The sequence below is a fragment of the Ips typographus genome, linkage group LG4 (genome assembly GCF_016097725.1).
Source record: "Ips typographus isolate SLU linkage group LG4, UJ_Ityp_2.0, whole genome shotgun sequence".
Classification (NCBI taxonomy): Eukaryota; Metazoa; Arthropoda; class Insecta; order Coleoptera; family Curculionidae; genus Ips; species Ips typographus.
The window spans coordinates 12,234,706-12,257,752 of record NC_138425.1 but is presented as its reverse complement, the minus strand read 5'-3'; the positions used below and the strand labels follow the sequence as shown (position 1 = coordinate 12,257,752).

The window sequence follows — 23,047 nt, the reverse complement described above, 5'->3', positions numbered from 1 at the left end:
TGTCACCGGCTTAAAAAAAGTAATTTCCGCTCTAATAGCTCCGTTGGAACCTTTACTTACCGGTAAATTGATATCGTTTATGTAGATGTGGGTTTCGAATGTCACACATGAATATAGCAATACGATTTAAACGGATTCAGCCTTATCCTTCTGTGTTTATGTAGACGTCAGTGGGGTGGCGTTTTAACGTGGGAGTCGCTTCAATTACGCAAAATGACGTCGTTGGCGGGCAAAAAACCGTTCTTGAGGAGATGAAGAGTATTTTTTATTTTTTTATATGTCACAATACTACTTTACAATTAATAACTACTTTAAAAATGTTAAATACCGACTGATATACAGGCCCACAAATTTTTGCTTTTATCAAAGTATCTAGGCCACACTTGCTTATTTCATGCGTTTCAACGTGTAGATACTAATAATTTGATAATTTTCAGGTTGTTTTTGTGGTGTTTCTGGCTTACTCCATGATGCCCTTAAGATCCTGGGTGGCTGCCCTTTTCGGTTTCTTATTGTGTGCAGCTCACGTGGCCGTTACTGCAGTATTGGCGACTGATTTTCCCCATTTACGTTGGCAACAGGTGAGCCAAAAACTTTACTTATTTACGTCAGAAGTGCTGAATTTGCGGCAAAATAATTTTAGACACACGTGTAGTAAGGTGAATTTTCCTCAACTCTTGGTTGAAGATTGAAGTAGAAATTTAAATTATTAGGCAAAATTTGCTAACAGGTAAAAGGTATTACAAAAGGATAAAAATGAAACAAAAGGTCTTTTCCGGCTTTGAAGGTATCGCAACAACGTTGCTGTTCGCTCGAAACGAAATAAGGAAGACGTAGGTATAATTTATTTAAGGATCGCACTAAAACGTTGCACGGTTCACTGAAAGCAAAACGGAAAAATTTATATTCAGCTCAGTTACGGTAAAATTAAATTTTGCCGGAATTCATCCGTTTGCTCAAAAGTACAGCCTCAAGATGATTTATGCTTTTTTTGTTCCGGCATAAGAGCTAAAACGTGCCTTTACCCAGTAAAAATTGCCCAACCAATTCTTCTAGCATGTAGTATAATACCAATTATTTGCATTTTGCAAGAAATCAAGAAAAGTATTGTGAATTTATGAAAGTTAATTTTAAAAACCAGAGCTTTACTAAAATAGATTATCCCACTCTATTTAGCTTCAAAGCAATTTGATAGATTGACGAAAACTACCTTTTGTACACATTCTAAAACCGTGTAACGGGTACAAACAAAGCCGAAATAAATCAATAACTGATTTTTTTCCTTTTTGAACAACACAATAAGCCCCTTCGGGTTGTACCATAATAAAGCCCCGTTGCATTGAAAATTATTGTCCAATTTAGTTCACTTGAGGCAATCAGCTGGTTAAATAATGAGACAAATCACGTTTGCATCGTAAAATGCTTGTTACCCTGTGTACATTTTAATTTTTCAATTAAAAGTTTTAAAAAAAAATCACTGGAGTTAAATCAGGATAGCAGGAAAAAACCACAGAAAATTCTGAAACTGAATCAATTTTTCGCTTAAATTACCTCATCTATTCTCACGTTGAGACCACAGTTTTTAATTTCCCCTGCTAAGTGCGCCATGTTTTCTTTTATAATTAAACGTCAATATTTCAAAACTTTCAGGTCTGTTTCTCTAACCTTTTCGATTTAACTTAAACAAGAAGAGGCTCGTAAATTTAATTCGTAGCCGCTCCAATGTTTAGTTTGCCATTCCCAGGTTATTACGGATAAACATTTTGATATTAAAGCATTATCCGGACTAGTAAAGAAAAAAAAAATTGTTTCAGTTGGCGGCTAATGTGGTGGTTTTTATGTGTGTCAACATCGTAGGCGTTTTCATGCACAACCTGATGGAACATGCCCAACGGAAAGCGTTCATAGACACGCGAAACTGCATAGCCGCACGTCTGGAAATGGAGGACGAAAACGAAAAGCTTGTAAGTTTATCCTTCTTTACAAAATCTGGAATCGATTTCCTGTTCGGTAAGTCTGGAAATCATCTTACCGGAAACGGAATTGATATATTTTTCAGGAACGGCTGCTTTTGTCGGTGCTTCCACAACACGTGGCCATGGAAATGAAAAACGATATCATTTCACCGGTCGAGGGTCAATTTCACAAGATCTATATCCAGAAACATGAAAATGTTAGGTGAGGTCATCTTTTTATGTCTTTTTGCGTCTACGGTTATAACAACTTTCAATTGTTGATTGTTTAGTGTTCTAGTTTGAGGTCGTTACATCGACACTGCATGCATAAGTCACCATTGTGTAGGAGCAAATGGATTTGTAAACGTAATCGTTCTTTTTCCGTCTATAAAAGATAAAAGGATTTTATATAAGAGTTTCCACTCAAAGTGAATAGAACGTCGTTTGAGTATAAGATAAAGTTACCCGAACTCGAGCTGAGCGCACTGATTTAAGCTTTATAAGCGGACTATTACTCTTTCTATCCAGTTTTGATAGAATTTATACTTGTATAGTGTTCAATTAAAATCGTTCTGCAGTTTAACCGGGAAAAAACCCAATGATTACATTTATAGATGTTATTTACTAGCTGTGTTTAAAACACCGTAAAAACGCCACTAACGACCGCAATAGTAGTTGTACCGTGCGTTTAATTGCTCTGCTAAATGTCATCCATTATAGTTATTGTGACAAATTGTGCACTATTTTTTGCCTTAAAAGGCAGTCATCCTCGGAATAGTTTAGATAGTTATGTTAAATTACAATTTCATGTTATGTTTCAAATCGAACACTTTAAAAGGAGGAAGTAGTTAACTAGGAGTAATGTAATAATTTGAAGTTTCGCTTTAAAATTAAGTAAATTATCTTTTGCAGCATTCTGTTTGCGGACATTGTTGGTTTTACAGTGTTGGCCTCCCAGTGCACCGCCCAAGAATTAGTTCGTCTGCTTAATGAGCTTTTTGGCAGGTTTGATCAGCTGGCTAATGTGAGTATAGCTCCACTCCTATATTTTTCATGATTACGATAAAAAGTATTGTCGGCAATATTTATTTGCAAATTTTAGAAAATTATGGCTTAAATCGTTATGAAGTTTAGAATGTAATTTTCAAGGCCGTAACGCGAAACTCGCATGTAAATTTCCAATTAGGCCTCACGAACTTTCCAGTCTGATTGAATCACTTTTGGCAGAGTTTTGTTTGTACAACTTAAAAGTAATGCCACTGAATATAAAGTTGTTAATTCACGACCTTAACTGATGTGCAATTTGGCACGAAAAGTAAACTGGATTTATTTGTCCGCGTAAATTTTTTGTTAGACCTCATTCGATCGACAAAGATTTTATATAGGCGGGTTTCAGGATAATCATTGTTTACGTATCAAAATCCTTGGCGATTGTTACTACTGCGTGTCGGGGCTGCCGGAGCCGCGGTCAGATCATGCGCACTGCACCGTGGAAATGGGGCTGGACATGATCGACGCCATTGCCAGCGTCGTCGAAGCGACAGACGTCCAACTAAACATGCGCGTCGGCATCCATTCGGGTCGTGTGCTTTGCGGTGTCCTGGGGCTCCGCAAGTGGCAGTACGACGTCTGGTCGAATGACGTCACTTTGGCCAATAACATGGAAGCAGGAGGTGAACCGGGGTAAGTCTATAACTCGAACTTAGTCACATATAACTTGGCCAAAACTATCAGAATACAAACAATTTCCTTTATAGGAGAGTCCACATCACTCAAGCCACTTTGGACTATCTAGGAGGGGAGTACGAAGTGGAACCTGGTAATGGCGGTTCTAGGAACCAGTACCTACGAGATCACTGCGTGACTACTTATTTCATAGTACCACCAGCTCGCAGGAGAAAGGTGAATATACCATTTCGTACCCATCTACCACGTACCACAACACCAATACTTGTTTTCAAGCCTCTCAGCCCTAGTTTTGCATAAGGCAGATATTTTCAAAGTTTATTGTTTCTAATCATCACGAGTTGAAATGTTTGGTCTTTAAAGGAAATTTGTTGATTTTACGTCATTCAACATCCTCTAACTTGTTGGCTTATTATTTGAACAGCAAATCGGGTCGATTTGTTTATTCTGTTGGATGCAAACAAAATAGGTTTCTGTACTTGTGTGGCTCCTTTCCACTTTGCTTTAAAGCCGTTAACTTATTTAAAAAAACAAAACAAAAACCGAGCAACTTGCCAAATTTCGTTTTTGCTTGATTCATTAGTCCGGGAGTATAATTCACTTTCGTTAATTGACACCAGTAAGTTGACAAAGTAATACATTTTGTTAACATAAAATAAACAACTTTACACGTACTAATCCACATTGAAATTCCCTTGTGTGTGTGTGTGACTAACCAAAAACCATGCCCCGTTCGTCTCCCCGTTGTTGCTTTGGTGACCACGTCCATCATCAGCCCCTGTTGTTCAACACGCTCCAGGTGCGGTCCGCCCTTGGTGCTGCCCAGCGTCGCAAACTCAGCTTCAAGAACGTCAGCAACGTGGTGGTGCAGCTGCTCCATTCGATTAAGTACTCCATGGAGGTACCGTTCAGCAACATGGCGCTTCAGCCGGACATGAAGGCGACCAGTACCAGAAAAGTGAGTGTCTGTTTTGTTCCGCTCGGTTTAATCACTTTTGAGCACAGTTTTTTGTTTGTAGAGCGATATTGGTAAGTTTAAAAAAATGGTTTTTTGAATCCAAATCGCTCTACGTATTGCACAGAACAGTAAATTAGGAACTATCACGGCAGCACAAAATATAGAAATCAATGTCAGTTATTGACGATTTTAGAATCTTCTCAGCACAGGGGCGTATAAAACACACTCAAAAGCACTTATGCACCTCTAAAACTATTTTAGTGTATTAATAAAGAGTAGGTAGAAAATTGAAACGTGCATGAGTGTTGTAGTGTTTAGCTGTATTATCGATCATACAGATTTGCATGATATTTATTGGAAAAAGCGTTTAAAGGACACAAGAAAGCGTTCGGGATTCAGTTTAAAACGTTTTTACGCTCCTTTTGCCCTTTAAAAGGCTATACAGTGTGGAACAGCCAAATGGAATAAATTCGATAACGAATAAATGAGAGCGTGTTGGGAAAAACGCTTGGACACGTCGATTTGTATTTTTAGATGCGCATTTATTAAAAAAAATAAAAATTATATAGGGTGTGTCATGTGACAGTGGCCGATACCAACTTTCTTATTTTAAATACAACCCCCTGTATATTATTAGTTTTTTGGATTCTTCAGAAAATTCTAGACATAATTCATGTACAATGTCCCATACCTATCTTCAACTGTTTCGGAAATATTAAGTGTTTTCAGATGTATTACAACAATTAACATTAAAAAAAGAAAATTATTTTATTTCACAAATTCGCTACATTACACTCAATACTTATTTTCACGAACATTTTGAACATCTCTTACATTGAAATTAATGTTTTTTTGTTTTTTTTTACATTATTTGTGAAATAAAATAATTTTCTTTTTTTAATATTAATTTTAGTAATACATCTGAAAACACTTAATATTTCCGAAACAGTTGAAGATAGGTATGGGACATTGTACATGAATTATGTCTAGAATTTTCTGAAGAATCCAAAAAAATTATAATATACAGGGGGTTGTATTTAAAATAAGAAAGTTGGTATCGGCCACTGTCTCATGACACACCCTATATAATTTTAATTTTTTTTAATAAATGCGCATCTAAAAATACAAATCGACGTGTCCAAGCGTTTTTCCTAACACGCTCTCATTTATTCGTTATCGAATTTATTCCATTTTGCTGTTCCACACTGTATAACGAGTTAACGGTACTTATATCTAAACCTAAATGGCTTTAAATATTGCATGATGGTGTCGTTTACATTTTCTAGGACGCGGTAAGTGTACTGCTACCTAACCACTTAACAGAAATAGGAATAGGGCAAAAATAGTGAGTTAAAAGAAGTGTGGTAAGTTTTTCGTTCACCACTAGTCATTTTTTTTTTTAATCATCATCACCATCACATTCCCGAGTGCCATACATATTGGTATTCGAGCTCAAAACTGTGCAAGTCCTTTTTCCACTTTGCACAGAACAATTTAGAAGAAAGTAACAATTTAGTGGCACGTTTTTAACTCATTAGGAAAGGAGTTAATAATTACAATGCGTTAAAAACGTCCACCTGTACAACGTATGGCTTATAGGTAGCTGACCTGCAGAGGGTGCTGCACAGAGACCCTTCGGGGGAACCCCTACAAGATGCTCAGTCTAGTAGTAGGAATGTGAGTGAATTTCAAAATTTTTTTCAACGCTGTACAGTTATGTGTTTTGTCAGTTTCACTCTTATTTGGAGGCAACACAAACTTTTCTATAATAAGAGTGAAACGTGTGTTTTCTTATGTTCTCACGAATTTTTTCATTATTTCGCTTACACTCACTTGTTTGTAAATAACGCTACATTTCCATTCTTACTGGCTGTATTGGGTTTCTTAGGCACTACCCCATGCCTAAACTATACGCTTCTATTATCATTTCTATTAGAATGATATTTGTGAGCACACCGACCTGATATATGTAAAAAGAAAAAAATCAAAAAAAGCTTACTCACCCTATGCAGGATATTTTGTTGAGTTGCATGGGCGTAGTGTTAACTTATTGTTCATAGCGATATAGGAGGATTTAATTATTTTAACGCTTGGCTTTTGGTCACGCCTTTATTCGGAAATAGAAGAAATTTATAGGGTGGTCCAATTTAAAAGTTTAATTAGAACCAAGTACTGATTTATACATTTTAATTCTTTACCTTGACTGACTTGGTATAGATTTTTCTGGTTTAGAAAATGTTGATATTTGGACCACTCTATAAGTTACAACATTTTAGTGTTAAACATAATCATATCTGTTTCTAACCGAATTGGTTTAAACGTGTCAAAACATTATAGTTTACCAGGATTATTTGCTTTGCTGCACGTTTTTTTTTTTTACGTCAAAACCTCATTTACAAAACTTCATTCCTGTGAACATATAGTTTTTGGCTAACCATTTTGACCTCTTTATTGTCGTTACTTGAAGTTTTCTCAATTATCAAATAGCTATTTATGTAATCAGTTACGAAAAGATCGATTTTGTGTAACGAATGAATGTTTGTAGGGCGAGCGCAGCGAGGTCCTACAATTTGAATGAGTTACACAATAAGACATTTTCGAAACGTGTTGCATACATAATTTTTTCTAATTTTGACCAAAAAGCGGTAAAAACCATCTTTTAAAGTGATTTAACACAAATATTCACTTTCATAGCACCTTGTATAAACTGTGACAACGACATGTTATGATGGATGTCGCCCATATGTTTCTACGGAAATGCATAAAAACAGGGAGTGATGAAATGAACTTTTCATAACTAGTTACATAAAGTGATACTTTATGTAACTAGTTACATAAAGTAAAACGTTTTGTCACTCTAATCAGTTTTGAAAAGTGTCACTTTATATGCCAAAATTAGAAAAATATTTTTTTCTCTCTAAATTATGTATGCAACACGTTTCGAAAATGTCTTATTGTGTAACTCATTCAAATTATTCATTCGTTACACAAAATCGATCTTTTCGTAACTGGTTACATAAATAGCTATTACATCATTAATTTGATTTTCATAACTTTGGATTTTTGTCCGTAGATAATATGAATGTGTGTAGTATAGTTTGCAAGAAAACACTAAATTTGTCGTGTCTAACATTAGCTTGGTGTATGTGGCTTGTAGGTGCTAGAACTGCAAAAGGTGCTCCATGCCGAAATTTCATCCGATAAGGAGCAAACCCTAACCACCTCTAGGGCTACGGGCAGTCACGTGAGTGTCGCTCGTTGCGATTTGACCTCAATCCGATCTAATACAGTTAATACCGAGTGTGGAGTGTTCTTTTTCACGTCAGCGTTATTCTATTGAAAAGTGTTTTAACGCACCCTGTTTTACTGTGCGCATAACACAAAACGTTGTTGTAGTTAGTTCGCTTTTTTCACACTCTAAACCGCTTACTAAAAACCATTCAAAGGTTTCTTCCAGTCATTTACGGAAAAAAGTTATGGTGCTGTGATTTTTAGAACAAGGTGACGGAGAAGTTTAAGAGACCGTTCAAAAAGAGACATTCGAGTGTTTATCATCAGCCCTCGAATAGGGTGAACAAGTATTTGGCTCAGGCGATCGAGGCCCGTAGCGTTGACAGGGAAAAGTCCACTCATGTTAGTTTGTTCACCCTGTGTTTTAAGGACAAAATGAAGGAAAGCCAAGTAAGTATAGGTACTGATAGTAACATTAATCCTAGTTAAGCATCAAACTACAGATATGCAAAGTAAAACAACTACACTAAACCACACATTTTTTCTTGTTCTGTTACAGTATCATGACGATTTGGATGTGGGTTACAGTTCAACTCTAGCATGCGCCCTTGTACTTTTACTACTGTTGGGCACTCTTCAAGCTGTAGTCTTACCCAGGACTATAATTCTACTGCTACTCTTCCTGGTTGCTTTTATTTGGATTTCCGCCGTTTTAATTCTACTCTTAGCCGTTAGATTGCGTTGGATCATTTGGGATATCTCACACAGCTTCGTACTTAGACTAGCCATCACCGTATTTACCATCGTTCTGATTTACACGGTGGCCCAAGTGAATGTGGTGAGATTCAAGAGTTTTGTGGTTTAGTATTCAGATTAATTGTGGAATTTGTTAGTTTACTTGCCGTTCGGAGGAGCCTTGCATATCTCACAGTACTTTGAACATTACCCTAGACACTGGTTCTCCATTGGAGAGGGATCATAGGGCGTGTCCTTTACCACAATATATTGTGCTGTCGTGCTCTTTAGGGTATTTGGCAGTGGCGATATTTCTGCGACTCCCCATTCTCTTAAAAGCTTCGCTCCTATTGATTATGTCCACGGTGTATATTTTGTTGATTGAGCTGTCGCATATCGATTTATTTAATTGTTATGACAGTCGAGTAGGGTGAGTTTTACGCTAGTTAAGTGTAAATTGTTTTTAAGTGGTTTGAATGTACAGGTCAATTATTCCGGTGCACGTGATCAGTGTGGTGGAGGTGCTAATGTTTGTCTTGGCCGTGCTTTTGCATGGTAGACAAGTAGAGTGGACTGCACGTTTGGATTTTCTATGGCAAGTTCAAGCCAATGAAGAGAAGCGGGAAATGGACGCCTTGCAGCACTCCAACAAAAGGATTTTATTCAATTTATTACCTGCTCACGTAGCCACCCACTTCCTGGACAACCAGTTCCGGAACAACATGGTGAGAACTACTTTATTATAGAACATTTTAGTGCGTCGTTTTTTTTAAATTATTATTTAAGCTTTCGATTGTGTGCTGGCAACATTTATGATTTTGCTCTCTGTTATGTTTTTCTGTCCATTCTAGATGTTCATTTTTGTTGGATGTTGGCCGCACCCGAACAGTTTTAATACAAAAATTCCGCCCATTCTCTTACAGAATACTCTATCACAGGAACTGTACCATCAAAGCTACTCTCGAGTCGGAGTCGTTTTTGCTTCCATCACAAACTACCATGAGTTTTACACGGAATTAGACGGCAACAACCAGGGAGTGGAATGTTTGCGGTTGCTCAACGAGATCATAGCGGATTTCGATGATTTGCTGAGCGAGGATCGATTCAAGTCGATTGACAAGATCAAAACGGTGGGATCTACTTATATGGCCGCTGTTGGCTTGATGCCCGAGTATCGAATCCTTGATGATGACGATGTCACCGCCGGCATTTTCCTGGGGACGTTGGTCGAGTTTGTGTTTGCCATGCGCGAGCGACTTTTGAACATAAATGAGAATTCGTATAACAATTTTATGTTGCGTGTGGGTGAGTACAGTATTATAAAAGAAAATTTTTTACTTTAAGCTTCTTGTTTAATGTTGTACTTTTTTAGGAATTAACATAGGACCTGTGGTGGCTGGTGTTATTGGGGCCCGGAAACCACAATACGATATCTGGGGTAATACAGTGAACGTAGCTAGTCGTATGGACTCTACAGGATTACCCAATCACACCCAAGTGACTGAAGAAGTGTACCAAGTACTTCGTAACCATCCGTACGAATTCCAGTGCAGAGGCAAGGTCAAAGTCAAGGGCAAAGGCGATATGACTACGTACTTTTTGATTGATCGGAAACAGCCTGGCACATTGCGAGTGGAGGAATTAAACAGTTTTCGAGCCAACTCGAATAACAGCAACTCCAACAGTCAGTCTTCTGTGGACTCTGATTGGACGTTGTCTAATGCTATTTTTTTTAGATATAAACAATATGTACGGAGGCGTGGCCACACCTTTAGCTCTTCTGCACGGCGACAATGCTCGCACCAAACACATTCCGGTGCCGAATCGTCCTAATCCTAGAGAAGATAGTTTTAGGAACGTGATGCGATTGCCTCCTCTTAGGGAAACCAATCATCGGGATCATGGCTTAGGCAATTGCGAAAATGAGCCTCTTCTTCCTGGTGCAATTCCTAGATTCAACAATAGTAGAAACGGCGCCGGTAAATGCCAGGAAGATCATGCTCAACCACCCCCTCTTCCTCCTCATAAAGGAGTAGGCTTCCCTGTTAACAATAACAATAATATGGTTTCAACTATAAATGTCCCGTATGCGAGGTAAGAAAGTCGACACATTGATCAACAGTTTTATTTTGATTTGTCTAATACCAGCAAACAAACCGCATCACCTGCTGCTGAAATGATGAGATACAACCCACCCTGGCCTAGAGGGCAGCAACAACAGCAGCAGCAGTCTTTCGTGCCTCCAGACAACCTTAAACCATATTTGAAACCATTACCTAAACCTCCTGGAAACGAATCACCAAATCGGCCCCACAGAAAAATTTACCAAAACCCGAATCAAAGCAGCGTTCAAAGTCGAAACAGTCCACCAATGGTACTGAAACAACAAAACATCCTGCAACAAAAAGCCATGCCGGAAATATTCAGACCAAGGCCTGCGGCTCATAGTCCTTTACATGGAAGAAAAAGCCCTCGAAGGCATAGTCCCTTGCAGCGACACTATTCTGATGAAAGTTTGAGTGGTGGTTTTTACGGAAGCGGAGGAGTACCTCAACGGATTCATTCTTCGGCCGATGAAATCAGTTCGCTGAATCATTCTCCTAGTATAAGCAGTTCAGACGAGAGCTACAGCAGGACAACGGACGCGGACGCATCTCCTTGCGTTAGCCCTCCATTACCTGCTGATACTCAACAATTTTTATTTCCTTCTGATATTCAAGTGAGTAGTAGTGATAGTTATCTACCAAATTTGGTTTTTGTCCTTATGCATAGAGATTTCACGATTTTCTCTCACATAGGTAAATCCCCTTTCATCACCGGAAGTGTCACCAAAAGCCTCTTTAGACTACATCCCACCTAACTGTTCGTTGCGTAACAACAACTCCATAGAACGTTCCAACCCTAAAAGAAACAATTTACCCCCAAGTGCAGTTTTAGCTATTGCAAACACAGCTGATTCTATCATAACTAGTCCTCCATGTTTGGATGGCGAGGACAGCTACAAAGGCGAGAGTTGTGCCAGCTTTGAATTCGTTGGCAAACCCAAAACAAGACCATCTAGAGCTATAAGCGTTAACGGTTCTCACAATTCCAATACTAAACAACATCTTTTGCTTAAACAAAGAAGTTTGGAAAACAAACGGATCAGAAACGACAGCGATTCAGCTCTTGAGTGCAATAAAGTGTCAAATTGTAAACGATCACCGAGCTTCAAGGAGGCGGAGGAAATCAGGGATCTGCTGAAAGAAGACCGAGGGAGTAGTTTTAATAAGAAGGATGGTTGTTGTCAAACTGACAAGAAAGATTTGAGGAAGTTGAGATCTTCACCTCTAGGTCAAGCCTTCATAAGGGACACCAGGATTTCACCTAGTTCGACAAAACTGACCAACTTGGAGGCGTGTGATAACATAGCCGGACCGTTTGAGCGCGAGATCCAGAAACTCCTGGACGAGCAAAACCTCTTGCAAAACATTCCTCCCAAGCTGGAGAACCAACCGATTAAGGACCTGGAACCGCTCGTAAGGTACGCTCCAAACAACAATAACCACCAGGTGGGATTGGCGGCGATCCAAGCGTTGGCGTTAGGGTTGCGCGTCAATCCCGCGCAGGGCAGCGTCACCCTGCAATGCATTTCCCCAACCGGCCGAGCAAGCAGCAAAGAGGGGTCGCTTAAGAGGGGTCCCTCCCCTCCCGGACCGCCCGAAACGCATAAACTGGCCAAAGTGTCGCCTCTTGACAGGTATTCATTGATTCCGCTCTGGCTTAGCGCTCATCATTTTTAGCAGGCCATACACTAACACCCATTTTTAATTTTTAATAATTATTATATTATTGTAGCAGTTACGTCATTATAAATTCTATTGTAAATTTTCTATCCAAAGGTTCTTTGAGGTGAGAACAAAGCTTACTGGTCATACAGTTAAACACTTGGTATAGTCTATACGGAGTCAGTTGAAACAACTGAAAACACCAAATTAGTCCCTGTCTTTTTGGAGTATGGGTGGCGTGAAAAGAAAAAAATATTGAGGGACTCAAAGGATTAAAGGCTTATTAATTCCTCACTCCAATGCTAACTATAAATACCCGACTACACTGCCTTTGCCACATGTACCCAAGATAGGATTGTCTTAAGAAAGCATATGAAGAAACTAAAAATAGATTTTAAGAGGCAGACCAATAAGAACTGTCTGGTAACCAATTAAAGGGTCTTAGGGGTGCTTAGGCCTAAAATTATTTGTGACACCTACTTCTCAAGTCCACATTGACTCCTCGTAAATTACTAGGGGAACAATCACATACAAATTTGCTCCTTTTTTCCTATGCTTTATGTGGTGTGTTGATCCAACCCCCTATTTTGACCTGTCCCAACTGACTTCATATAGACTATACATGTAAATGCAGTTTAATTGTTAGCTTTTAATAAATGTTTAAAGTAACTATAATGTGTACATATAAGCCTAGTATCAAGTAATGACGTAATTTGCTAAACATATTTTGAACAAAGCTCATTATAGGTGTGGGTGAAATGTTTTATCAAAAAACTGACAAAAATCGTTTGAAAAATGAGTTTTGGTTAGACTTTTCTTTTGACAACTCTGGTTTTTACGGCTGTTCGAAATATTAACATTCTACACAGACACACATCCACTAGACCATATGCTGCTTGCTCACTAACAATACGCTGCTAACATACCGCTATAGGTGATGGGAATATTAAATAAAAATACTAACCAAATATAAGTATCTTACCACTAAGAGAGACTAGACGGTCGGTAATTCAGATTTTACAGTTAGCAATTAACCAATCATCTAGACTTGTTTTTTAACAATGACTTTAACTTAAAACTGGATTATTATTGTAGGGTGTGTAGGACCAATGAGGAGACAGACGTAGACTGTGATATGCCCGAAGTGCAACCGAGAGATGACGATACCGACTTGGAGAGTTTTGAGCGCGAGGAGAAACGAATGGAGGAAGAGGCAGCTCAGGTATGGCTTTTCACATAAAATTGTTACATTATAGTTTGAAGTTTTTATTTCTTTTACACGCAGCGCCTTAGTCGAGAACTGGTAATAAAATCAATTAGATCAATAAAAAAAAATTTAAAAATGCGTTTTATTTCCAGGAGGCTGAAGTTAAAAGACTGCTTGAAAAGGAGATCCAAGAAAAATTAAAGAATCTTGACACGCCTACTATTGTGTTGGATAATCCAACGTCAGTCACCAATGCAGGTGGGGAAGGAAGGTATAAATATATGTTTTTAACTTGTGTTTCTGGAAATATTAATGGATTTTGGTTGTTTAGCGTGTCTGAATGGTCGGAAGATGAGGATGGGGGTGCTTCTGAACCTTTGTTGAATGATCGGGAGAGCACTGGATACACAACAGACGATCCAGCTTTGGAGAATATCAGCATGATCAACGAGGCCGGACTGACTGATGCTGAAGGTCTGTTGAAAACCTCGTTACACTGAAAATATTAATAGGACATTTGGGGTGATTTAGGAGCCTTGAGTGACGTTAACTCAGCATACAACGATCATAACCATGACGGGGGTGACATGGACGATAACACCAGCATGTCGTCCAGGGCATCTTCGCGGATCTTCGACTCGGACGCCATGATGTCTCTGGACTCCCTCAGCGCTCTCTACGATTCCGAATACGATAACTGTTACAGGACGGACGATGACTTAAACGCAATGCCAGACCTGGACAGACTAAATTATTTTTCGGTACCGGTCAGTGACGTACATTTGGCTAATATACGTTCGATGAGTGAGAGTATTACTAGGAATTTCGGACAGCCGCGAAATAGCGAAACGGATCCGGACAGTGATGTGTAGTGCAATTTTTTTCCGATAGATTACGCCTGAATTGAGTTTGAAGAACTGAAATACGACCAAAGGTAATCATTGAATGCGCTTGGCTCGTTAAATCAATATTCTTTTTTTCAGGATGTGACTTCCAAATTTCTCTATCAAAGATGGCACCACAGTACTTAGTAAAATTATCCACAAAATACTTAATGAAAAGACTGGATGTAAAAAGTCGTTACAAGAACCACGTGTTATTTTCGTGTGTAGAACCCTTCCAAACACTTAAATAAACACAAATTGTGCCTGTAAATTAATACTTTTTTGATTCTACGTGTTAATTCTAGTTTCATAGTTACCTCGTGATGTACATATTAGGCAACAAGTGTTTGGGGATTTTAACTGACTGTATATTATGACTTAATAACGTGGACTGAATTTTGTGATTCTAATCGTACCGTAATGTTTAGGTAGCTCTCTATTATACACTTATGAATCGGTATTGACAAAGACCGTTCAATACTGAAGCAACCAAAGAGAACGCCTTATTATTGTTATACATTATTTGGAAAATATTCTAGTATTGTGTATCTGTATGTTAAGTATATGTAACGACTCTAAATTCTTCTTTGACTTAACTATGAGAAATGATATTATTTATTATTGATTGTTGGAATTATTGTTAAAATTAGGAACAAATTTAGGTTTTGCAATCTGGGTACTCGGTATTTAAGTGCAATATCAGTTTTTTATTTGTATGATTTAAATTTTGCAGTAACGTGTTCAGTTTTCAGTTTTTTTAATGAAATTTTTATTGAGTTTTGTACTTAAGAACAATTATTGCTGTTGGTCTCTAAGAAAAAATCTCCTATGTATATTATTACGGTATAGTTAGTTATATTTACTGCGGTGTTTTATTCTTAACGTATATAATTATGTATAAAAAATATTAGTTCTTTTGATATTAAAGCTGCGTTCTTGAATGCGTAAGTTGTAAAATGTTAATTTACTGTGATTACCACTAGATTAGCGGATAATCGGTGATAAAACACATTGACTTGTGTAAATATAATTAATTTCCAATTTTAGTTTTTGTTTTATTTGATCTGATTGGTCCAGATTGTTGTTTTTATTTATTACTTTCATATAAGTGACGAATATGTTAAATATCATTCAAGAATTAAAATAAAACAGCATAAATCATGGAGTTTCTTGTAGAATGTCTAAATTGTATTTGGGTTCGGGCAGGGCAGGTTGGTGTCCTTTCGCCGAGGCCAAATAAGCTTTGGCCAGGTGGGTTTTGCCGGTCTTGTGATGCAAAACTGCCAAATTGTTAAAGGCCGAGGCATGTGTGGAATCCGCGCACAAGCATAAATTCAGACACTGTATGGCCAGGGCGACGTCTCCAGCGGCCTGAAGGAAAAAAAAAACGGAAAAAAAGCAATTCCCCCAGGTCACATACGCGGCGTCGTTCGGTTTCATTCACTCGGAAGAAGTACGAATAACCACCACAAAGTTGCACCAGCTTCCAAGTACTGGGTACTTGTATTGTTCCGCTTTAGTACCCAGATTGATTCGAATGAGCGAGGCTAATTTGAAATTTAAATCGCCTGATGTTTAATGTAAAGCGGTCTGCATCCCATCCATATATAAAGGCCTACCCGGACTACCTACTTGTTAGAAAAAGGCTCTGCATACCTATGGTAATACTTTGTCAGGCCCCGATTGACGTGTACAAATTTGCGAGCCAGTTTAAATGCATCAGATTAAAAGCCAGACGAGGGTAATTCCTAAAATTCCACTTTTTTTAAACCTTTTTCGAACCTATATTATTTAAATAGTTTTGTCACATTTACAAAGTGGAACAACATGAAGAAATGTGTTCTATTTTTAAATGGAACCTTTTTCGGCATAATTACACTTTTGAAAAAAAAAATGGTATTTTGTGTTTATGCTGAGAACGATCTTAGGTTCAGCTTTTTAGAAAATAATTGTAAATAGTACTTACTATAGCGACGTAGGACAGATTGTACCAAACATCCGCTTTGATTAAAGGATCAATAGCCAAATCTAAAGCCCTTTGAAAGCAAGCCAAAGTCAAATCGAGCTGTTGCGAATACAAACAGCACAAACCCAGGTTGTTGTACAATTCTGCTGAATGTGCACCCATAGCCAAGACTCGTCTGAAACCTGACTGGTATACAGGGTAACTCAAACAAACTTTCAAATATACCTATAATATCGGAGAGCCAATTCGGGTTGATTGTTGTAAAAATGATACATTCCGATACAAGCTATGGCTTCGGTATTAGTTGCGTCTTCAATTACGATACTCCTGTAATACTTTACCGAGGCCTGGGGCTCGTTCAGGGCTTCGGTGATGCGGGCCAGTTCGGTCATAATCGAGACGTCGTTGGGAAACTTTTCCAAACCTTGTTTGCAGATCTCGGTAGCGGTTAAAGGTTGATCTACAATACTTTTTAGCAATTGTACTAATGTTGTAATACGAACCAATTCGTAAGTAAATGCGTATCAGTCTTATGTAACTTTCTACATGGGGGTGTTGTTTCAGAGCGCTTTTGATTTGCTGTTCAGCATCCCTGATTAGGTTCAAAGCGGTGTAGCATTTAGCTAATTGGATTTTCCACCACCAGTCCTATGATTGACTATAACTGAATACTCTGTGAAGATTAAAAAGTTTCTTATACCTTAAATTCGCAAGCTTGAGTTGCCAAAACAGCCAGCTCCATTGCGTTCCTAATATCACCCTCATGATAGAACAAGTACTCAAACAAGGGCTTGTTCAGTGCTTTATTTTTTGCATACTTTGACAGATTTAATCGCGATATTTGTATGAAAGGACCTAAAATTCATCACTTTAACTTTGTAGAGAAACAAATTTTGGGAGGTTTACCGTCTTTTTGAGTTAACATAGCGGCTGTTCCTAACCTGATAGCTCTTGCAGATTGACCGGTGGCCCCCCTTGACGTTCTCAATCGTTCCAGAGCAGTCCCGGGTCTAGTTGAAAAAGTAGCAGGGCGCACCACTCCTGAAATAGGTCGACCTGTTGAAGTTCTCGGTCGAGCCCTACAGAAGAACAATAAATAGTTTTTGTGTTTCAAAAAAATTTAAAACTATACAAGCATTTACCCTAATGACTTGGTGGGTGCTGCGGTGTTTGTGGTTTTCAAGGAGGTACCAGGACGTGGAGCTGTGGCCACCACGTTACTGTCCATAAAATCATCTTGTGGTGATGCATCTTCGCTTTCCAAGTCATCCACATAGACCTAAGGGAGATTAAATAAAAACCCTTCTTGAAACAGGAATAACTCACTCGTTGAGTTAGAGCGCGCATTTTTAGGCACCAGGTTGCTTGGTCCAGTGGTTGTTTGTCCAGGATACTGCAGCATACTTCGATGCATTTATCATACCTTCTTCGACGGTATAAGCTAAGTGCTAAATACAGCGGGTCCATGTTTAGACTGATGGAGAAACTGAGTTTTATTTTGTTTGTATTATGTGCACTGGTTGTCAGGGTTTAGAGCAATTCAGTTAGATAGAAAATCAATAAGTTTGTTGTGGTTTTGCTCTTTTGGTAAACAACACTGTACCTGATTCAGATTAATTAATCAGTAAACTAACTAAAATAATTTACCCTAAACTTACAGATCTTCAGTCAAATTCCTCTCCCTTTGTATGAACTGGTCTGGTATAAATGACACATACTGTAACCAACTGTAACTGTCATAATAAACCAAACATGGATGTGTCCCAAGTGTCCCTTAATGTTCAAAGCACAAAAAAACAGCCACGCTTCCGTCTTCCGATTAAGGAGTTTACTAAGCCTTTGAAAGATTCCTCTAAAGAGTTGCACGAACTCCTAGATGAAACTGAATTGCTCTTAATAAATGATCTTTTCAACAAAGAGGATGGTAGACGAATGGACAGGCAAAAGCTGAAAGAAGTCCTGGCTAACATAGCCATGATCGAATACCCGGACGAGAAGTTTGAAAAAGAGTTTTTGAGGATGAATTCATCCTGGTGAGTTTTACTCAATCAGTTTAGTGTTGGATGGTGTGGAATAAGGTTTCAGTAATGGTTTTGTGACCTGGAATGAGCTTATTTCGTACTTGATTCTTGGATTCGAACAACAGGAAGTCAGCACAGAATATAGAACTTTAGCAGCTCCTATTCCTGCTCCACCTAATATGATCAAAAGCAATCACAGACATACAGTTAACAGGATTACGTTTTATCCTACAGGTTTACCTTATTCTGAAACTATGCTTCATGTTGCTACTAAGATTGTTGCAGTAAAGCCTGATAGGACTAGTACCTGGCATGATGGCAGTATAATGACTTGTAGCCAAGATGGCGTTATAAATTACTGGACTTTGGACATGACCCTGGAACGACAAGTACAGTCAACTTGCCCTGAGCTGAAAATCCAGACCACGTGGGTCACGGACTTGGCAGTTTTGCCTGATGTTAGTGTTCTGTGCACGTCATCAAGTGAGCGTGATCTGAGGTTCTACCAATTAGAAACTTTTGTTGAACAGCAAACTTAATAATAAACTGGAACGTAAAAGGTTCTACGACACATCAGCAAGAAAATTCGAATTGAGAGTGATGATAACCAGCTTGGATTATGCGGTGGCCACCATGTACTACAAATTCTACGAAGACCCTGAGATTGAGTCCAAGTTGATTCTAGGCGATCTAGGAGGTGGTGTGACTATTCTTTATATCAAAACCTTTGCTAGAGGACCGTTTAAATCACAACCTGGTATTCCTTTACTACATGTCAGATGGAGTAAGGTTGTTAAAGGGTTGGTAACCCATTTCCGGTTAGTATTTTGATTCAAAATATGCAGTTATTACGGTATATCTCACTTTAGAGCTGTTCAATATCCACATCTTCACACCGACTTTGTGAGACAAGTGTCCTTCTATTCCACACTTCACAGCGTGGTTTCGTGCTCTCAGTGTCCTAAAGCTGCTCTTTTAATGACTGATATTACAGATCCTAAGAACGTCCATGTATACAAAATTGCTGCTGGTGTCTGGTGTTTCGATTTTGATGAAGTTATCCACGTAGTGGCCACTGGTACATTCTCATTATCATAATTCAGACAACCATTTAAAACTTGTATACCACCAGGTAGTCCAGATTGCTTGATAAGACTGTGGAACTCTTTCGTACCCAATCGACCCACGTGCACTTTTTATGGACACCATGCCGGAATAGTTCAACTGTTGTTCCAGGACAACGGGAAACTGTTGTACAGCCTGTCCAGAGATAAGTGCGTTAAGGTGTGGGATATTTCGTTGCAGTCCTGTTTGCAAACCTACCTAGAACTGCCTCCCCAATTGGGGGAACGCAGTGATTTGACCACTCTGTACAATCCCGAATCCCGCCAATGGATAATCGGGAGCAATATGATTGCTGTTATTCCTTTGAGCCCTAAACAAAGTAGTGAACACACTGATGGCAACACACATTCCAGTGGCGTATCGGTAGTTTTGTATAATAAACTTTTTAAGGTATTAAATTTTATTTTCAATAAACGTGTGGTATAATTATTTTATATTGTTTAAGGTGGTGGTGACTTGCGGTTTGGATAGCTACATTATAGTGTGGAGCCCTTTTGATGGTAGGCGTTTATTGGTGATTAAAGAAGGGCACACTAGAATGTTGCATGGTGAAGTTATGAGCGTGGAAATCACTGCTGCCACTTTTGATCCAGGCTATCAACGTTTGTTAACTGGTAAATTTGTATTACATATGAACAACTAGTTGCAAACCATAATATAATTTAGGTGCCCATGACGGTACCTTAAAAATATGGAACTTCAATACGGGCATCTGTTTAAGAAACATGAACATCGAGACCTGGTGTGAAGTTCAGTGTGTCATCTGGGTGAAAAATCGCATCCTGGCCATGGGTTGGAATAAAAGAGTAACTGAGTTTGCTGATACTGGTGAAGCAGTGGGACCTGAAGGTGCTTTCAGGTACGAACTTTTGTTGCAAACTGACTGTCAACTCGAAATAAAGGTTGATTTAGTAAAAACTGGGACCTAAGACATTCAGAAGACGTCAGTGCCGGTGCAGTATGCGTACCTGAAACTCTCGCCACCAGGTTTGAACAGGGATTTTAAAATACTAAGTCTAATAGTAATATGAAGTTCTTATGTTGGGGAGCTGATTCTATGGCGTTTGGAAACAGGTCAACCATATAAAAAGTTTATAGTGTCTAATCCTACAGAGCGCATTAAAATCCACTTTACCATTGAAAGAACTAAAGACAAACAGGAAACTACAAATTTACGGTAGTTTAAAACTCTTTTTGAGTTGTTTAGGTATATTTTGGTTGACATTTTTTAGAAGGTTTTCCCGGACTTCCATGCTGTCACGCAAAAGCAGCAAAACTTCAGTTTTAGGAAAAGAACCAACCCATTCTCTCCACTCGAGCACAACGTCCCATAAACGGGCTGTCAAACAACCATCAGCACCAGAAAAAAGCATTACAGGTGTCTATAAATTCCAACACTGCTGAACACACCTTGATTAGACAATTTTAGGACAAAAAGTGATGGGCAGCAGAGGACGATTGTCCAATATTCAAATGCCGGACGAATGTTTCAGTTTGAGACGTTTGGCCGTGCATTGTTTGCTGTTTTTGTGCTCCAGGAAAAGCGATCCCAAAGTGGGAACTTTGCTGGTCGCCTTGGAAAATGGTGTGATTCAAGTGTGGAACCATCACGTTTTGGGCGGGTTTATTACGTCGTTTTCTGCCGTTCACAAAGCGGGAGATTATGTTATATCCATGACCACAGATGAAAAAAATGAGTTTCTTTTTATTGGTCAGTCAGAACGTGTAAAAGTCTTTTGATGTTTGTTATATTAGTCTCTCGTCAATAATTTCAGGTACAACTGCCGGATATATCAAAACATGGCTACTAGTCAACTACTGTATGTTGCCTGAAGACAAAGTGCACATTTGTATGCCCAAATACCGACTGATGTTCCCTTTTATGTGGGGCGATCGGTTTGTAGGTAAGTTTATTTTTCAGGGCTAACAACAATGCAATAAACCGTGCAGATTAAAAAAACACATTTTTATCCCCAAACATCATCTTAACTACAGACTTCTTCCAGGTCGTGCCAAAAGAATGATAGCTCATCAACCAGAACCAGTTCTGTTGAACAGCTATAAAGGGCATTTTATGCCTGTATCCAGTTTAACTTACATCGAGGAATGTCAAATATTGATTAGGTTTTTGTTTTACAATCTTTCTGAGTTGCCACAAAAAAAAATTATGTTGATTTTGCAGTTCTAGTGCAGATTTCAGTGCTAGAATGTGGACTTTAGGTGGTAGATACCTACAAACAGTTGGAACGTTCAAACCTTGGAAGAAAATTGAAGATGATGGTCTTCCTGAAGATTTTGACTATTCCATCCCTTCGGATATTAAAAGAATAGCTAGTTCCACTACTTTGAGGGTAAGTGACTTCACTGGTCTGCGTTTTGGTATTAAATCCCAACGTTAGGTGTTGTGTGGTGGGTCGTTTCCGAAACGGCTCACTATTAAGCAGCTGCAGAAACAAGCTCAAAAGGACCTTGTTCACATTGATCACAGTAAAATCTACGGTAACAGGCTTAAAGACCCAATATTGGGCGAATACTACCAGGTTCCGGAAAGGACTACACATTCCAAGGACATTAAATTCGATACCAGTTTCCCACACGTAAATCTCCCAAAACCTAACCTTTTAGGTTAAGCTAACCAGTTCCAATTTTAGATCCCAGTGTATCAACATCTTATTATGCCTCTTCCTAATCCGATTCAAGTACCCGACCCACCTGAAGGAGTTTCTGTCTATAATAAAGTGGACACTAAAGAAATTTAATTGGTCATAAATATATTTTTGTAATTTTATTATCGTGTTTTATTATAAGTAAGCTCCATCTGAACTGAAATAAAAAAATGCAAAGAAGTGGTACTAGTCAAATTATGTGTATTATTTTCTACAATATGTCGATTAGTAGTAGTTATTTTCTTAAGAACTGAGTGCTTAAGAAAATTTAAAAATATACTGACAAACTTGTTTTTTCCCTTTCTTCTCTGAATCAGATATCTAGAGATCTAATGCCCTACTACCCTATTCAGTATTGGTAGCCATGTCTGAACTAATCAAATTTCAATCTACATATAGGTTTCCGCGATGGTTCACATCACAAGTACCCGATACATGGTACTGCGGGTACTTATACCCAGTTGCGCAACCCGACCAACTTTGGCGCGCAGTGATTTCATTGGACCGGACTTTTCACTGTGGAATGCGGTTTGTTAGTTTTTTTAGAGTCGTAGTAATCTGCAAGCGTAGCATTATGCCAGGGATGTCCAGAAATGTGCTACCTGGTAGCTGAGAAATCCAATGACGTTCTAACTGGTACTGCCGCCGCATTAAAAATGGTGCACCCAACGATAATTTGTAACGACCGCCTCGTTACGAGACTAAGTCGATTTTCTCTTATAGGAATGCCGCGTTTCTTGAGGAATGTAGCCTCTACTCAGGTACCAAACACACCTGAGTTTGGTACAGTCCAAGCTAACAACGAGCGACTCGGTCTGGCATCACGTATGATTGTACGATCCGCAG

At 38.7% G+C, this 23,047-nt stretch overlaps 3 protein-coding genes across 15 annotated transcripts in view; 2 read left to right on the top strand and 1 right to left on the bottom strand.

Annotated features, from left to right (window-relative positions):
- rut (adenylate cyclase rutabaga) overlaps positions 1-15,469 on the top strand; it is a 30,835-nt gene extending 15,366 nt beyond the window's left edge. The window contains exons 4-27 of one of the 13 annotated variants that reach the window (XM_081978186.1): positions 438-581; positions 1,815-1,964; positions 2,060-2,178; positions 2,868-2,979; positions 3,352-3,638; positions 3,713-3,857; positions 4,417-4,605; positions 6,199-6,276; positions 7,757-7,843; positions 8,095-8,280; positions 8,390-8,668; positions 8,724-8,995; positions 9,050-9,290; positions 9,489-9,870; positions 9,938-10,249; positions 10,302-10,659; positions 10,714-11,284; positions 11,364-12,088; positions 13,428-13,554; positions 13,618-13,635; positions 13,692-13,810; positions 13,871-14,013; positions 14,071-14,473; positions 14,523-15,469. In XM_081978186.1, coding sequence (XP_081834312.1) covers positions 438-581; positions 1,815-1,964; positions 2,060-2,178; positions 2,868-2,979; positions 3,352-3,638; positions 3,713-3,857; positions 4,417-4,605; positions 6,199-6,276; positions 7,757-7,843; positions 8,095-8,280; positions 8,390-8,668; positions 8,724-8,995; positions 9,050-9,290; positions 9,489-9,870; positions 9,938-10,249; positions 10,302-10,659; positions 10,714-11,284; positions 11,364-12,088; positions 13,428-13,554; positions 13,618-13,635; positions 13,692-13,810; positions 13,871-14,013; positions 14,071-14,411 — 5,385 coding nt within the window. In that variant the 3' untranslated portion in view covers positions 14,412-14,473; positions 14,523-15,469. Of the gene's footprint in view, positions 1-437; positions 582-1,814; positions 1,965-2,059; positions 2,179-2,867; positions 2,980-3,351; positions 3,639-3,712; positions 3,858-4,416; positions 4,606-6,198; positions 6,277-7,756; positions 7,844-8,094; positions 8,281-8,389; positions 8,669-8,723; positions 8,996-9,049; positions 9,291-9,488; positions 9,871-9,937; positions 10,250-10,301; positions 10,660-10,713; positions 11,285-11,363; positions 12,305-13,427; positions 13,555-13,617; positions 13,636-13,691; positions 13,811-13,870; positions 14,014-14,070; positions 14,474-14,522 lie in introns of all 13 variants that reach the window. The other 12 variants (XM_081978177.1, XM_081978176.1, XM_081978179.1 and 9 more) reach the window with 12 other exon arrangements.
- On the bottom strand, positions 14,963-18,193 carry BBS8 (tetratricopeptide repeat protein 8). Its single transcript, XM_081978197.1, has 9 exons — positions 18,048-18,193; positions 17,716-17,992; positions 17,532-17,668; positions 17,296-17,468; positions 17,090-17,244; positions 16,893-17,037; positions 16,615-16,849; positions 16,390-16,564; positions 14,963-15,794 (listed from the first exon to the last, which is right to left on the bottom strand). The coding sequence occupies exons 2-9, from the start codon at positions 17,854-17,856 to the stop codon at positions 15,582-15,584; spliced, it is 1,374 nt and encodes a 457-aa protein (XP_081834323.1). The 5' UTR covers positions 17,857-17,992; positions 18,048-18,193; the 3' UTR covers positions 14,963-15,581.
- Positions 18,097-22,323, top strand: LOC145728153 (WD repeat-containing protein on Y chromosome-like). The gene is made up of 17 exons (XM_081978190.1): positions 18,097-18,422; positions 18,475-18,644; positions 18,696-18,909; positions 18,971-19,228; positions 19,280-19,488; positions 19,543-19,925; positions 19,981-20,149; positions 20,202-20,394; positions 20,448-20,522; positions 20,569-20,712; positions 20,768-20,913; positions 20,965-21,246; positions 21,311-21,439; positions 21,542-21,659; positions 21,718-21,886; positions 21,935-22,132; positions 22,187-22,323. The coding sequence occupies exons 1-17, from the start codon at positions 18,097-18,099 to the stop codon at positions 22,292-22,294; spliced, it is 3,291 nt and encodes a 1,096-aa protein (XP_081834316.1). The 3' UTR covers positions 22,295-22,323.
- Positions 22,324-23,047: the final 724 nt, after the last annotated feature.

Excerpts from the sequence above, each read along its gene's own strand:
- BBS8 (XM_081978197.1), bottom strand. The coding sequence starts at position 17,856 with ATGGACCCGCTGTATTTAGCACTTAGCTTATACCGTCGAAGAAGGTAT. Across the intron at positions 17,469-17,531 it reads GCACCCACCAAGTCATTAGG|GGCTCGACCGAGAACTTCAA; the intron begins GTAAATGCTTGT and ends GTTCTTCTGTAG. Across the intron at positions 15,795-16,389 it reads ATCTGTCCTACGTCGCTATA|GCCGCTGGAGACGTCGCCCT; the intron begins GTAAGTACTATT and ends TTTTTCCTTCAG.
- LOC145728153 (XM_081978190.1), top strand. The coding sequence starts at position 18,097 with ATGACACATACTGTAACCAACTGTAACTGTCATAATAAACCAAACATG. Across the intron at positions 20,150-20,201 it reads CTATCAACGTTTGTTAACTG|GTGCCCATGACGGTACCTTA; the intron begins GTAAATTTGTAT and ends AATATAATTTAG. Across the intron at positions 22,133-22,186 it reads TCGATACCAGTTTCCCACAC|ATCCCAGTGTATCAACATCT; the intron begins GTAAATCTCCCA and ends TTCCAATTTTAG.